General features: G+C 40.8%; 1 protein-coding gene across 1 annotated transcript in view; it reads right to left on the bottom strand.

Annotated features, from left to right (window-relative positions):
* Window positions 1-12,143, bottom strand: part of LOC140235920 (uncharacterized) — a 136,605-nt gene that overhangs the window by 31,387 nt on the left and 93,075 nt on the right. The window contains exons 7-16 of the mRNA XM_072315913.1: window positions 11,882-12,042; window positions 11,393-11,545; window positions 9,638-9,782; window positions 8,302-8,477; window positions 5,936-6,086; window positions 5,196-5,348; window positions 4,415-4,620; window positions 2,952-3,102; window positions 2,041-2,272; window positions 348-523 (exon numbers count right to left, since the gene is read on the bottom strand). Of these exons, the coding sequence (XP_072172014.1) occupies window positions 348-523; window positions 2,041-2,272; window positions 2,952-3,102; window positions 4,415-4,620; window positions 5,196-5,348; window positions 5,936-6,086; window positions 8,302-8,477; window positions 9,638-9,782; window positions 11,393-11,545; window positions 11,882-12,042 (1,704 nt within the window). The remainder of the gene's footprint in view (window positions 1-347; window positions 524-2,040; window positions 2,273-2,951; window positions 3,103-4,414; window positions 4,621-5,195; window positions 5,349-5,935; window positions 6,087-8,301; window positions 8,478-9,637; window positions 9,783-11,392; window positions 11,546-11,881; window positions 12,043-12,143) is intronic.

Raw genomic sequence — 12,143 nt, 5'->3', positions numbered from 1 at the left:
TTCCTGTCACACTTTCGTAAATTCTGCTGTCTTGATCACGATCCCAAGAAGAAGAAACTCTCCGAAACGGACTGGAATTGTAATCACGTACTTCTTAACGAATGTGGATTCGTTATACCGTTTTTGATTAGTTTTTGACATAAAAGCATTATTTGCCACCTTTATACCCATGACGAAAAAAAAGTGCGACATGGATTCGCCTTTAAAATATCATCAGAGTTAACTTTTGTTGTCATTACCGCTTTCGGTATTTCAAGAGGGCTTGCTAACGTCTTTCTTTGGTCTGTATGTGTTTCTTCCTGTAATGGCGTTTAGGATTAATAGGGTTCCATAACTATTATACTAACCTGCTTGACAGACTGTCGCTCGAGTCGATGTGAGACAGTTGTACGTTTCCCACTGGAAACAGTTGAAGAGGTTGATGAAAGCACATCGTTCGCCACTCATCGAGGGCGTGGTCGTGGTACCGGGATCCACCTCGACGGCAAAGTTGTTATAAAGGACGGGAGTACCGTCCGCCCATCTATGGATGACAAGAAGGGGTATTCACTGGTCATGGATCCGGGGATTTATTTAGTTCCTTGACGGTGATTTCTTGATGAGTGATATGATAACTGCGACTAGCGACAGTGACAATTATTAATCTTTTAGGTAACGGTGTCTTTTATTGCATCGCTGTATTCGAGGGGCGTTTAGATGAAAGTGTTAGAATTTAAATCTTTTCCACATTAGTAACAATTATGATAATGATTGAAAAGAAAATTTTGAAATCCAAAACAAAAAATGTTAAAAGTAATAATAATTTTTATCGATAAACCAAAAAAAAAAAAAACAATATGAACATCATGTGATGACTTTGAAGAGACATATATGGGATATTTTAGGATGACGAGAGCCTACAAGACGTAGACTTTGCACGTGTGCAATCAAAATGATTTTTTTTCATACACGAAGAATGAAAAACAACAACAAAGAGCTAAACTACTAAGAATACCCCTAACACAGTGACTTAAATTTACAAGATTTGCATGTTTCCGCAGCACTTTGAGACTTTAAACCTGGTTATTTGCATCATGTATACGGCATCTCACAGTGAAATTGTTCATTAATTAATTTTGATGACGCAATGATTACGTCGATAAGGCTTACGGTTCCATACTACACAATAACTGGAAAGATTGGACTGCGCAGAGATTCTTATATTTGCCAGGAACGCGCATTTTTTAGATTGATTGCGTCTCTCATGCGAATATTCCTTTCTAATTAAAGGACAAGTCCACCTTCATATACATGAGGATTGAGAGAATGCAGCAATATTAGTAGAACACATCATTGAAGGTTTGAGGAAAATTGGACAATCCGTTCAAAAGTCACGAATATTTTAAGTATCTGCGCAGTCACTGCTGGAAGAGAAAACTACTACAGTGTGTGATGTCACATGCGTACAACTATATAAGGAAAATAAAAAGAGAATTTCACAAAACTTTACTTTTTGAATAAATTGCAGATTTCTTCAACTTGCTATTGACGTATGTTAAGGGTGATATTATTCCCCCTGCCTTCTGAAAGAGAGAAGTCGAGTGTTCTTTTGTTATGCGAGAGAAATGGAAATAATTATGTTGAATTTTCTTTATTCTTTCTTTATATCGTTGTACTCATGTGACATCACAATCTATAGTAGTCTTTACATCCAACCGTGACTGAGCAGAAACTTCAAAAATTCATAACTTTTTAACGGATTGTCCGATTTTGCTCAAACTCTCACTGATGTATTCTTCTAATATTGCTGCATTCACTCAACCAACATGTCAATGAAGGTGAACTTGTCCTTTAAAAAGAAATCTCCTGTTTTATCAAAGCACATCTCATTCAAACTCAACGTCCAACTGATTTCAAATTTCAGTGTCATCCTTAATACGCAATCGTCATTATTAGTAGGAATAATACACTATTAGGTTAACTGTTGCAATTACTGTGTGTCCATCGCTGTTTCTTTAAATAATATATTCAACAGCGCCTTGATGGAAGGCTAGGACTCACACAAAATCTTCCCCTGGTTCAGCGGACAAACCGATCACGAGCTGGCTGGACGTGGCTGCTATCTGGTCTCGCCTGCTCAGTATGAAGTTCTGGGTTTCCTGCGACTTGATCAAGAGCGGCTTGCTGTCCGGCCGGAAGACCCGGTCGCAGGCGTCTCGCTCGTCGTTCTCGATGACTCCAAGGCAGTAGCCATTGAATAGGATTTCATGCGATGCACACGTCTGCTCGGGAGCTGCGAAAAAAAAAAATATAAAGAGAGATGGCATAATTGATTTGTGAGATAAATGTAAATGCATAACTATGTATGCATGTAACAACAACAATAATTGTGTTTTAATATAGTATCTTCAATATCATATCTACTTAAACACCTGAACATCAAAATAGACCCTCCTATGCACTAGTTTTCTTGCTGCTGTTGAAGTAAAACTGCGATGAAAATTATCATTTGGATAGTAGCTCTCTTCCCCAAAACAAGAAGAATAGAACATTCATTAATGTGTTGTGCTGCACTGACATGTTATTCCTGTTATTCATGTTATTCATGTTATTTCTGAGAAGTTTGCAGGTTGCTGTCTACTCGTCGACTTCACCGTGAATTGGGGCGCACTACTCTGAACGTGCGCAGAAAATGCTGCAGGAGATAGGAAAGCTGCCAACTTGTACTGATTTTCAGTAATTTCTACTGAAATTGGAGAAGAATACTGAAGGTAACAAGACTTTTATTAATTTCAGTAATCATTGTCTGTGATATATTCTCTTACACTGTTAAGGATTTCTGAGTTTCACTCAAAAAAGGTGCAAATTACTGATTTTCAGCCATCAAAGTACTGAAAGGCGTTTACAAAATTTGACAACTCTGAAAGAGCCGATACGGTGCGTGGTTAGGCGTACAACATCTCGGGACTTACTTTCCAGTCTGCAGCCAAGGAGTTTAAAGCGCATGCGCGTCGTTGGTCGTAATTCGTCGTGTTCAAGGACGAAGCGAATTCTGACGGCCAGGGTGGGGCGATCTAGGATGGTAGTCGTAGGCGAAAATGGATCCCGGAGACCCGAGAAAACCTTATGGTGGAAGATATTAATGGTTGTTTGACAAACAAAAACGAGATAGACAGTTCAAGTTTCATTGAGACAGCGGTTGTCCTCCTTGAAAAGGGCATTTTCAAAAAGACTCGGGGCTTTTTGATGACTTTTAACTTGACCCAGCTTTTCTATTATAGCCTAAGTTTCAGAAAGCCGGAATATCTGTGTACAGTTTTATCACGGATATTTGCGTATGTAATAAACACACACACACACACACACACACACACACACACACACAGCGGAAGAATCTCGACTGGAGTAGGGCGTTACCGACCAGCGTATAATACATATGGCAAGCCAAATATCCAATAAATTGAAAAACTCAGATAAATTTGGTTTTTAATACTAGATTTGACATTTGGCTTGCCATAAGCGTACACTGAAAGACCAGGGTCCCGTTTCATAAAACCGTGGAGTATTATCAGGAACAACTTAACATTTCCATGACAAATTTGCTCTCAGCCAATCAGTTGCAAGGATTCCAGAGGCTTATAACACATATCGTAACGTGTTATTGACAACAAGTTTATGAAACGGGGCCCATGCAGGTAGCTTTGGAAAAGAGGGTGTCAACTACCTGCACCAAAGCTTGCGATCAACGGTCAACCCCAGTTGAGATTATTTGGCTTAGTGCGTGCTGCATAAAAAGATGTACAAGATTTGTCAAGGGGTTTTCCGAATTCATGAGGGGTGACTGGCCATCCAATTTCTTGATCTCCTATAGATGCCGCGTATATCAACAGAAAATAGTTCCAGTTAAAAAATCTAATTATACATTGTACATAATTATGTCATAAAATCCACAAAATGATTAATTTAGAATACTGAAACTCCCCCAGATATGGACATTTTGATCGGAGGCCATTTTGATATACGATTTTTATTTTGTAATAAATCTCAGTAATCATATATTTTCACCACAATCGCCTAGATTCTATGTTGCATTTATTCACAAATCCGTATGAAGGGATGATTAACTTTTACACTGGAGTGGTGAATTGGCATCGCAATATTAACTTTTATGTCAAGCCAGCGGAGATTAACTCCGACAGCCATGCATCATTGGGAATGTCCAAACGTACAGGTATTTTGTCCGATCCCATATGACAGGATTGTCGCCAGTATTGCGGTGTCCCGTGTACGAGTGTGCTGAATACATGATTTTGCATTGCTGTGGACGCGAGCCGGTCGCCATAGTATCCAAACAACGCATTTGCATTACCGTGCGCGCCTAGGACGCCGCAGTAATGAGGGATTTTCCCGCCATATCGAATCGGTCTATACTCACCTGAGAACGCCCTTCGTCAGAAGTATACCTCCGCCATTCACCGCTCTGTGGATCGTCCCCAAAGTCTGATTGATACTGGAAGGTGAAGTCGTCGATGAGCGCGTTGATGCCTCCCTCGCCGGGAATGGAAGCGTTGACAGATGTGCCGCCCTGGACGACGAAGCCAGTCACGATGTGATAATTTGAGAATTCCACCTGTAGCCACTCTGATGCAAAAATCAGTGTCCATTATGTTAGTTCATTTTGTTAGGAGTAAAGAAATCATTTATTTACCTATGAATCTGTCAACAAAAATGACAGATTACATAAATCAATCATACATTTCAATCATCATCATCATCCATATCATAACATGTGCAAAATTCAGGAAGATATGTTTCTTTATTTCTTATTGAATTTAAACTGAATTAATTCGAGTAACGGTTCTCCCGAAGTCTGAGGCAGAGACTACTATCATCGATTTAAAGATGATATAACGATATATATATATATGTATATATAATATGCCATATCATAAAGAAAGATGAGCAAAAAGAATAACGTACAAAGAAAAGAGGTGGACTTGCAAGAGCAGCGGAAAAAAAAAACAACAACACAGAGATAAAAGAGACAAGAGAGAGAGAGAGAGAGAGAGAGAGCTCCTTAGTAGTAAAAGCCAAACAGAAAGTGATACTAGAAGAAGAAGAAGAAGAAGAAGAAGAAGTCGTCTTCTTCTTCTCCTCCTCCTTATTCTTCTTCTTCCTCTTCTAGAGTGAAAAAAAAAATCCTCTGAAGAACTTACTGTTGCGATCTCCTGTAAACTGACAACCACTCGTTCCGTCAGACGCGTAGGTGTGAAGCTGCCACATGTTTAGTGTTGACCTATCACATCCCTCGCAGGAAACCGTGTCGATAGCATCACTTTCACCCTCGTCTTCTAGTTGGTCCGCGCATTCTAATCACACACACACAAAAAAAAACCAACAAAAATGATTATTATGATAATCATAATCAAAAGTTAGGGAAAGCTCGGAAGAGCTCTTATGCAAATTCTAATTCTAAAATTTACGTGGGTATCCCACGTGGGTAGCTATACAGGAATGTTTATATTATAGCACATCGTTATGATTTATTAGCCCGGAATTTTTTGTTTGTTTGTTTGTTTCTTTTGTTGTTGTTGTGTGTGTGTGTGTGTGTGTGTGAGTGTCACTGTGTGTGTGAGAGAGAGACAAGAGAGAGGTGTCATTGGTCAATGGTACCCCCCTCATAAAACCACGACCACCACGACCTACGACTTTGTTGAAATCTGATTTGATTTCATTCTTTCTAAAGCCACAGGTGTGTTCCCCCCCATCACACACACACACACACACGCACGCACACACACACACACACACACACACACACACATAATCATACACATGAACACATCCCTATCCTCGGTTCCTAGGCTGCTGCAGTTGATACGGCCACAATATCGATCGATGTTGTCATTTTCTGGCTAATGTGCCCCGTCAAAGAGGACGGAAAATCGTCACCCACCTGCAAACTCACAGCCAAGGAGCTCCAATTTCAGACACCGGTAGTCTCCTCCCCAGGCAGTCGGATGAATTTGCACGATTTGTGTGCTGTTTATTTGGGGTTGAAAATACAGGCGTGCGAGAGAGCTACCTCCTTGGTACTCCAGAGTAAGCTGTGCGGTGAATAAAATGATATACACACGAAAACCATCACTATTTTAGCTGAGGTGCTAATGCCCCATAGCCTTACCTGTCCGCAAATTACCTCATACACACACATGGTGCTGCTATATAAATCAATTCCTCATAATCATAGACAAATCCTTGCAAAATTCCTAACTCGATTCCAAATTCATACAGTCTAAGAAGAAAATAGATGACATCCTTTGTAACGCTTTCTCGCTGCAATTTTGAGGGCAAGTAGTGGTAACATTTAGGGAAAGGGCTTGCAGGTGCTAACTTATTACCTAAAATCATTACAGTTCGATCTCGATTACCCGACCTCCTTTTATCCGGAAATCTTTATTATCCGGACGCGTTCACGCAGTGAAGGACTTTTTTTCATCAAAAAATTGAGAAAAAAAAAACAGTGACTTTAAACTAAATTTTGGAACATCTTTTCATAGATCTATTTCACTAATTTCATAAGATGTGAGGTAAAAACATGTATGATTTTCACATAAAGATATACTTTATTTTTGTAAAGAAGGGACTACAATTTTGCGCAGGCTAGCATAGATTACACCACCGTTGCGGGGTACGCTACCTTCCTAGTGTTGCCAGTGCACTGGGACGGCAGCTTGGACGGCAGCTATATACATTAACATTGTGTCTCCCATATCCGGCCAATTCGCTTATCCGGATGAGTGCCGGACCCGATATGGCCGGATAATCGAGGTCGAACTGTATTTTTTCCCATCATTATGCTTATTTGGGCAGAAACAAATGAGACAGATGACCGTTAACACAATGACCTCAGCTAATTTGCACGCGCCGTATGACAAAAATTACTATATCGGGATAAATTGTAAACATGGAGAGTTCCATAACATTCACATTGAATGTCTGGAACTTCATTATGTAGGCCTATATTAATAGTTACGTTCAGACCGTGATCCTTATCATGGAGGATAAGCTAACTTCGAGGGTAGGCTTCTCGGTATTAAAAGTACGGAACACCAAGTGTACCATGGTCTCGTTCGTCACAAAATTGGTCATTTCGTCACAAAATGAAAATTTCGTGACAAAATTGTTTGGTTGTTCGGTTTTGTTTTGTTTTTTTCTCGTTGACAAGTGACAACGTCATTGTTTGTTTGTTTTGTTTTTTTCGTCACGAAATGACAATTTTTTTTTCAAAGAAATAAAAGTTTTTTCAACGACATAGCAATTTCGTCACAAATTGTAATTTCTCTGAGAAACAGTCCATGTGACACTTGGCGCCCCATACTGAACAGCGATTTTTGTTTTCCCTCGAAGTTAACTTATTTCCCAGGTTAACGATCATCGTCTGAACGAAATTTGTCGACTTGAACGTCTCAATCACAACGAGGGGTGACTGTTTGCATGGTAAGGTCGGTTTCTGTGAGGGATACGGACGTGATCTGTATTGTGCGTACATTACTAAGTCGGGCGATGGAATTTCTCTGCGTAGGCGACCAAGACACATCGAAGCTGACCATCCAACCCCTCTGTCCATTGTTGTCTTCGCAGACACGTGTCATAATTCCAGTGATGTCATGAAGGTACTCAAGCGTGACCTTGATTTTTGAATGACAACAAACGTACAAAATCAGTGATGGTGGATCATATTGGCCTGAAGTTCAAAATGAATGTGTGCGTTGTATTACATATTGCGTGCATTCTCGTGTCTGTAATCAGTGAGTTGTGTATAATATCAGACAAATATCAAACAAAAATTCTAGTCTTTTTTTGAAAATTCTCTAATAGGATAAATATATAACAAAATGGCTCAAATCAAAGTTACTAATAGGCTTTCTTTTATACATTAAGCTACGGCAACAATGAATGAAAATCTGAAGATAATAATGATTTTTTTTTTTAAAAAAAAACACAACATCATGGTTGTGTTCGTACTTGTGCATATTCAGGTTGTCAATTTGTTTATGGGAAATTGTATGTGTTTGAATCCATGTTTTGGTGTAAAGTGTATGACAATAATGATTATGAGAATAGTGTGCATGTGAGAGTAAGTATGCGCGTGTGTGGATCTATTTGTGTGTGGGGGTGGCTGTGTGTGTGCGTGTGTATGGGGTGCGCGCATGTGTGTGTGTGCATTTGTGTGCAGAGCTTTGTATATTGCTTGTCTCTTTGTGTATCTGTATGATTGCATGCACAATTGTTGCGTGCAAATGATATTCCCATGTGCACCTGCCACCACGGATCGGGATCGTTTGACGTCGAATCGGGAATCCATCCTGTCCCGACGCGAGTCACGGGGTCAAGTCTGCCGAATGCTGGATGGTGGTCCAGGCTTAGGAAGCTTGAAGCTGAGATGCGGTCACTTGCGATTTGATTCCCGCTGATTCCGATTCCCTCTGCGCAATCTGATGATGGCAAGCGAAACAATAGACAATAAATTAATATAATGTAGTGTAATAGAGAGAAATATTATAAGCATTAAATGATGGTACCTTAAGAGTCATTCTTTATCCTTTCCCTCCAAACTTATCCAATTCCATACAGGTACAACCAGTTGCCAGTATGGGCAATGGGTCCCCTCTATGCAATTCGAATTCAAATATCAAGTAAGAATTATTTCCCCCTCCTCAGGCAACATCATGGCGCTATGTAGGAACTTTTCTGAGATGTGCGACTGATGGAATAAAAGGTGTTCCAAACGTTTTTATGTAAAATTGTGTATATAGTAAGCAGTACGTAATACCGGTTGAAGATTGCCCAGCAATGCCAGACTGTGCAAATCTAAATCATGAGAAGAAAATTTACCTTCCTCTTATTATTACCACTAATCTGTAATTTGATTTTCTGTTTTAATGAAAATAATGAGCAAGGAGAAATCGAAAAAAAAAAAGAAAGAAAGAAAGTAGTAATGCACTATTCCCAAGAAGAACCATGTTCCATTCCCCGCAAGAGGATGCATTGGCTGCCGGCTATTTCGTAGTTTAAGTTTCTTATTTTTTTTTCTCTCTTTCTCTCACTACCATCGCATCAAGACAACAATATTCAGAATACAGTGGTCCTTTGGGGTTACGTTCAGGGATGGAATAGTTTTGGTAGAGATTGGGATTCAAAAATTAACTTTTTTGTGTGTGATGATAAGAAACCCGTCAGATAATACGTAAGACAATCAAATTCCAAGAGGAATACAGAGTTGTTGGTTTTGTTATCATGGGAATTGGTTTCGAAATGACTGAGATATCCAAAAGCAGAGAAAGCAAAGTGGTCCTTACAAAAGGCGGGTCTCGCCTTTCATGAGTAGGCCCTACCTTTTTGGGGTGTGGTTTTTTTTTTTTTTGATATCTCAGCCATTTCAAAACTAATTCTCATCACTTAATAAATCTGAATTAATCTTATAATGGTTTTCTCTTTCATATTTCATAAGTGGCTTCTAATTTATCTCACAAAAAGTTGGAAACTTGAAGCCCAATCTCAACCAAAACTATACAGTCTATTGATTACATGAACTAGAGAGATGGTTCTCCAATTGAAAACGGGGTGAGCATTAATTTCGTGACGTCATACATACCACTGTCTGGACACCCGAGAAATTCAAGGCGAAGGGCGATGCCCCTTGGATCTGGGGTTGGGTACACGCGCATTTGATGTGTCCACACGGGGGAGGGGAGCTTCACCACGCCCACGCACATTGGCTCACTATTTGCCATTAGTAACTTGATGTGGAGAGAACCAAAATAAAAACAAAGACATATTGGACATTCATAAATCATATACACGATCATTATGATGAAGTTTGCATCAGTTGCGCAGTTACACAATCATGCTTGACGCAAACGCATGTGGCGCAATATCAGGCAAACTCATGACTAGCATTTTGCAAAGGCAGCTCGCTATAATCTCAACACACACACACACACACACACACACACACACACACAACGTGCGACCGGCGAGCTGCAAGATAAGAGTTGGGACCATCCGATCGCTGTGTGCGCGCGAGTCGATCGCCGGCCGTATGCGAGTCCATTGCTAGCCGCCTTCCCAAAAGGCTACGTAATGACGGAAAGAAAATGCAAAAACATAATTGACTTTCCATCTCCTTAGCGGGATTTGAGGTAATCAACTATTCAAACTGCAAAAGGCGTACCAAAAAAACTCGACTGGAAACACTGCCAAACCATGATTTAACCCCCACTCCCATAATGATACTAATTTTGGAAGACAAAAAAACCTGGTTGAACTTCGATTTGAGATTTAGGACAGAGTTACTCCGCAAATACGAAATATGTTGCTACACACATAAATTAGCAAGCAAGCCACTGATCTTTATAGAGCAAATCTGGATATCTCACTGGCCCATTCTCGCGGTACAAACAATAGAAGCCGTCATGTAACCCCGCACACTCCAAGCATGGACCTACTACACAGTAGTTTGTCCAGGCTCCAAAAATGGGACGTGTGCGCATTTTCTATAAGCTCGGAGAATTTCACTATACCCCGTTTAGAGTCCCACCAAAGACGGTACAACCTCTAGAGGTTGTGCCGTGTTAGTCATGCCAGACGATGGTCACGGCACAAAGCATCTAGCACGAGTCTGGAGTGAGTCTGCCGTGAGTCTGGGGTGAACGTCGTGCTAGACAGCCTAACACAAGTCTAGCACAACCTCCAGAGGTTGTGCTGTGTTAACGCCAGAAGAGGGGATTCCAAACGGTCTCGGCACAAACACGGCGTGAACATAGCATGATTTTCAGACCCTTTGCCAACTATACTCCTTTTACAAAATGCGCCCTCTGCTGATTTTGTCCGCGCTATTGCCAAAGGCTAAGGCCCATCAGCTAAATCTGCTACTTCTTTTGTTGTTAGAAGGCATTAATATTCTGAAAAGGGAAGTAGTGTGAGAATACGGTCTGAAAACCAGACTAGCGTGAACACGGTACACACTTCCAGTCGTGACCAGCACTGTTTGTGGTGGAAAAAATGCCCTTCCACTGGTTTCCATAGAAATGTATATGGGCCTCACTCTAGACAACAGGGGGACTCTAAACGGGGGTCTCTCTTACCACTCACTGAGTTTCGATAAAAAATAACTAGTTTTTATCTAGCATGTCCTCCAGAGGTCCGCCTAGACAAGGGGAGTCTAAACGGGGTATAAGATCGTATGAGTTTCCTACAACATGTCGTGAGCTCCCTTCACAAGTGTGTGAGCAATGTGCGTGAAAAGACGGCGCCTGCGGTGGCTTCAAAGCGATTGGCCAATGAGATATCCATGCAGTCCCTTGATAGAGGTTATTAAGTAGTGCTAAACGGTAGATTCTTTGCTTACCCATGGATCGTTGTTTTCATGACCAAAATGCTTGACGAGATCGATGCCTTCAAGTTTGTAGGCGATGTGCAGCTCTCGGGTATAGAGGGCGCTATTCTGCCCGCCTCCTTGAACAAGAAGTGCGGTGATGACCATTCGTTGGGGAAATGTCGCCTTGGAGTTGTCAGTGAAAGGTAACGAGGATGTCCCAAAAGGGGTGGGGATAGAGGAGATAGATGGTATTTTAAGAAAAGGTAACATTCACTTAGAACCTCTCTTTCGTTACAATTCATTCGTGAAACTAAGAATTTACATATCCAAAATTTCAAGCACGGACTGTAATTATAAGGTGTGGATTATTTTGGGAATGTTGAAGGTTTTTTGGGAACGTGCGCGATCATGCTTTAAACTCAAAATTCCACGCAAATACGGTATATAGGACAACACAGAAGTCATCCGAGTTTAATGTCAGCAAAACGTTTCATGTTTCATTCACTGCGTACTATTTACCTGGATAAATGGTCTGGAGTCATTTGGATGTGGTATCCAAGCAGAGTTGCCATGGAGACGGGCGTGGTATGGGGCGTGGTCGTCGTCTTGGTAACTGGATGCCATGATGTCAGCATCAGCGATCCACCCCGCCTCCATCCCGAGTGGGAGATGACACATGTCTATCAAAAATGAAAGGGACACTAATTAATGTTCGAGTCTTTGAATCGTTAGCATGCACCTCAATAAGGATAATTCGCGTGTTTATTTAGTATGACCATAA

The sequence above is a fragment of the Diadema setosum genome, chromosome 12 (genome assembly GCF_964275005.1).
Source record: "Diadema setosum chromosome 12, eeDiaSeto1, whole genome shotgun sequence".
Taxonomy (NCBI): domain Eukaryota; kingdom Metazoa; phylum Echinodermata; class Echinoidea; order Diadematoida; family Diadematidae; genus Diadema; species Diadema setosum.
The sequence above is the reverse complement of the archived record's forward strand: the minus strand, read 5'-3'. Positions and strand labels throughout refer to the sequence as shown.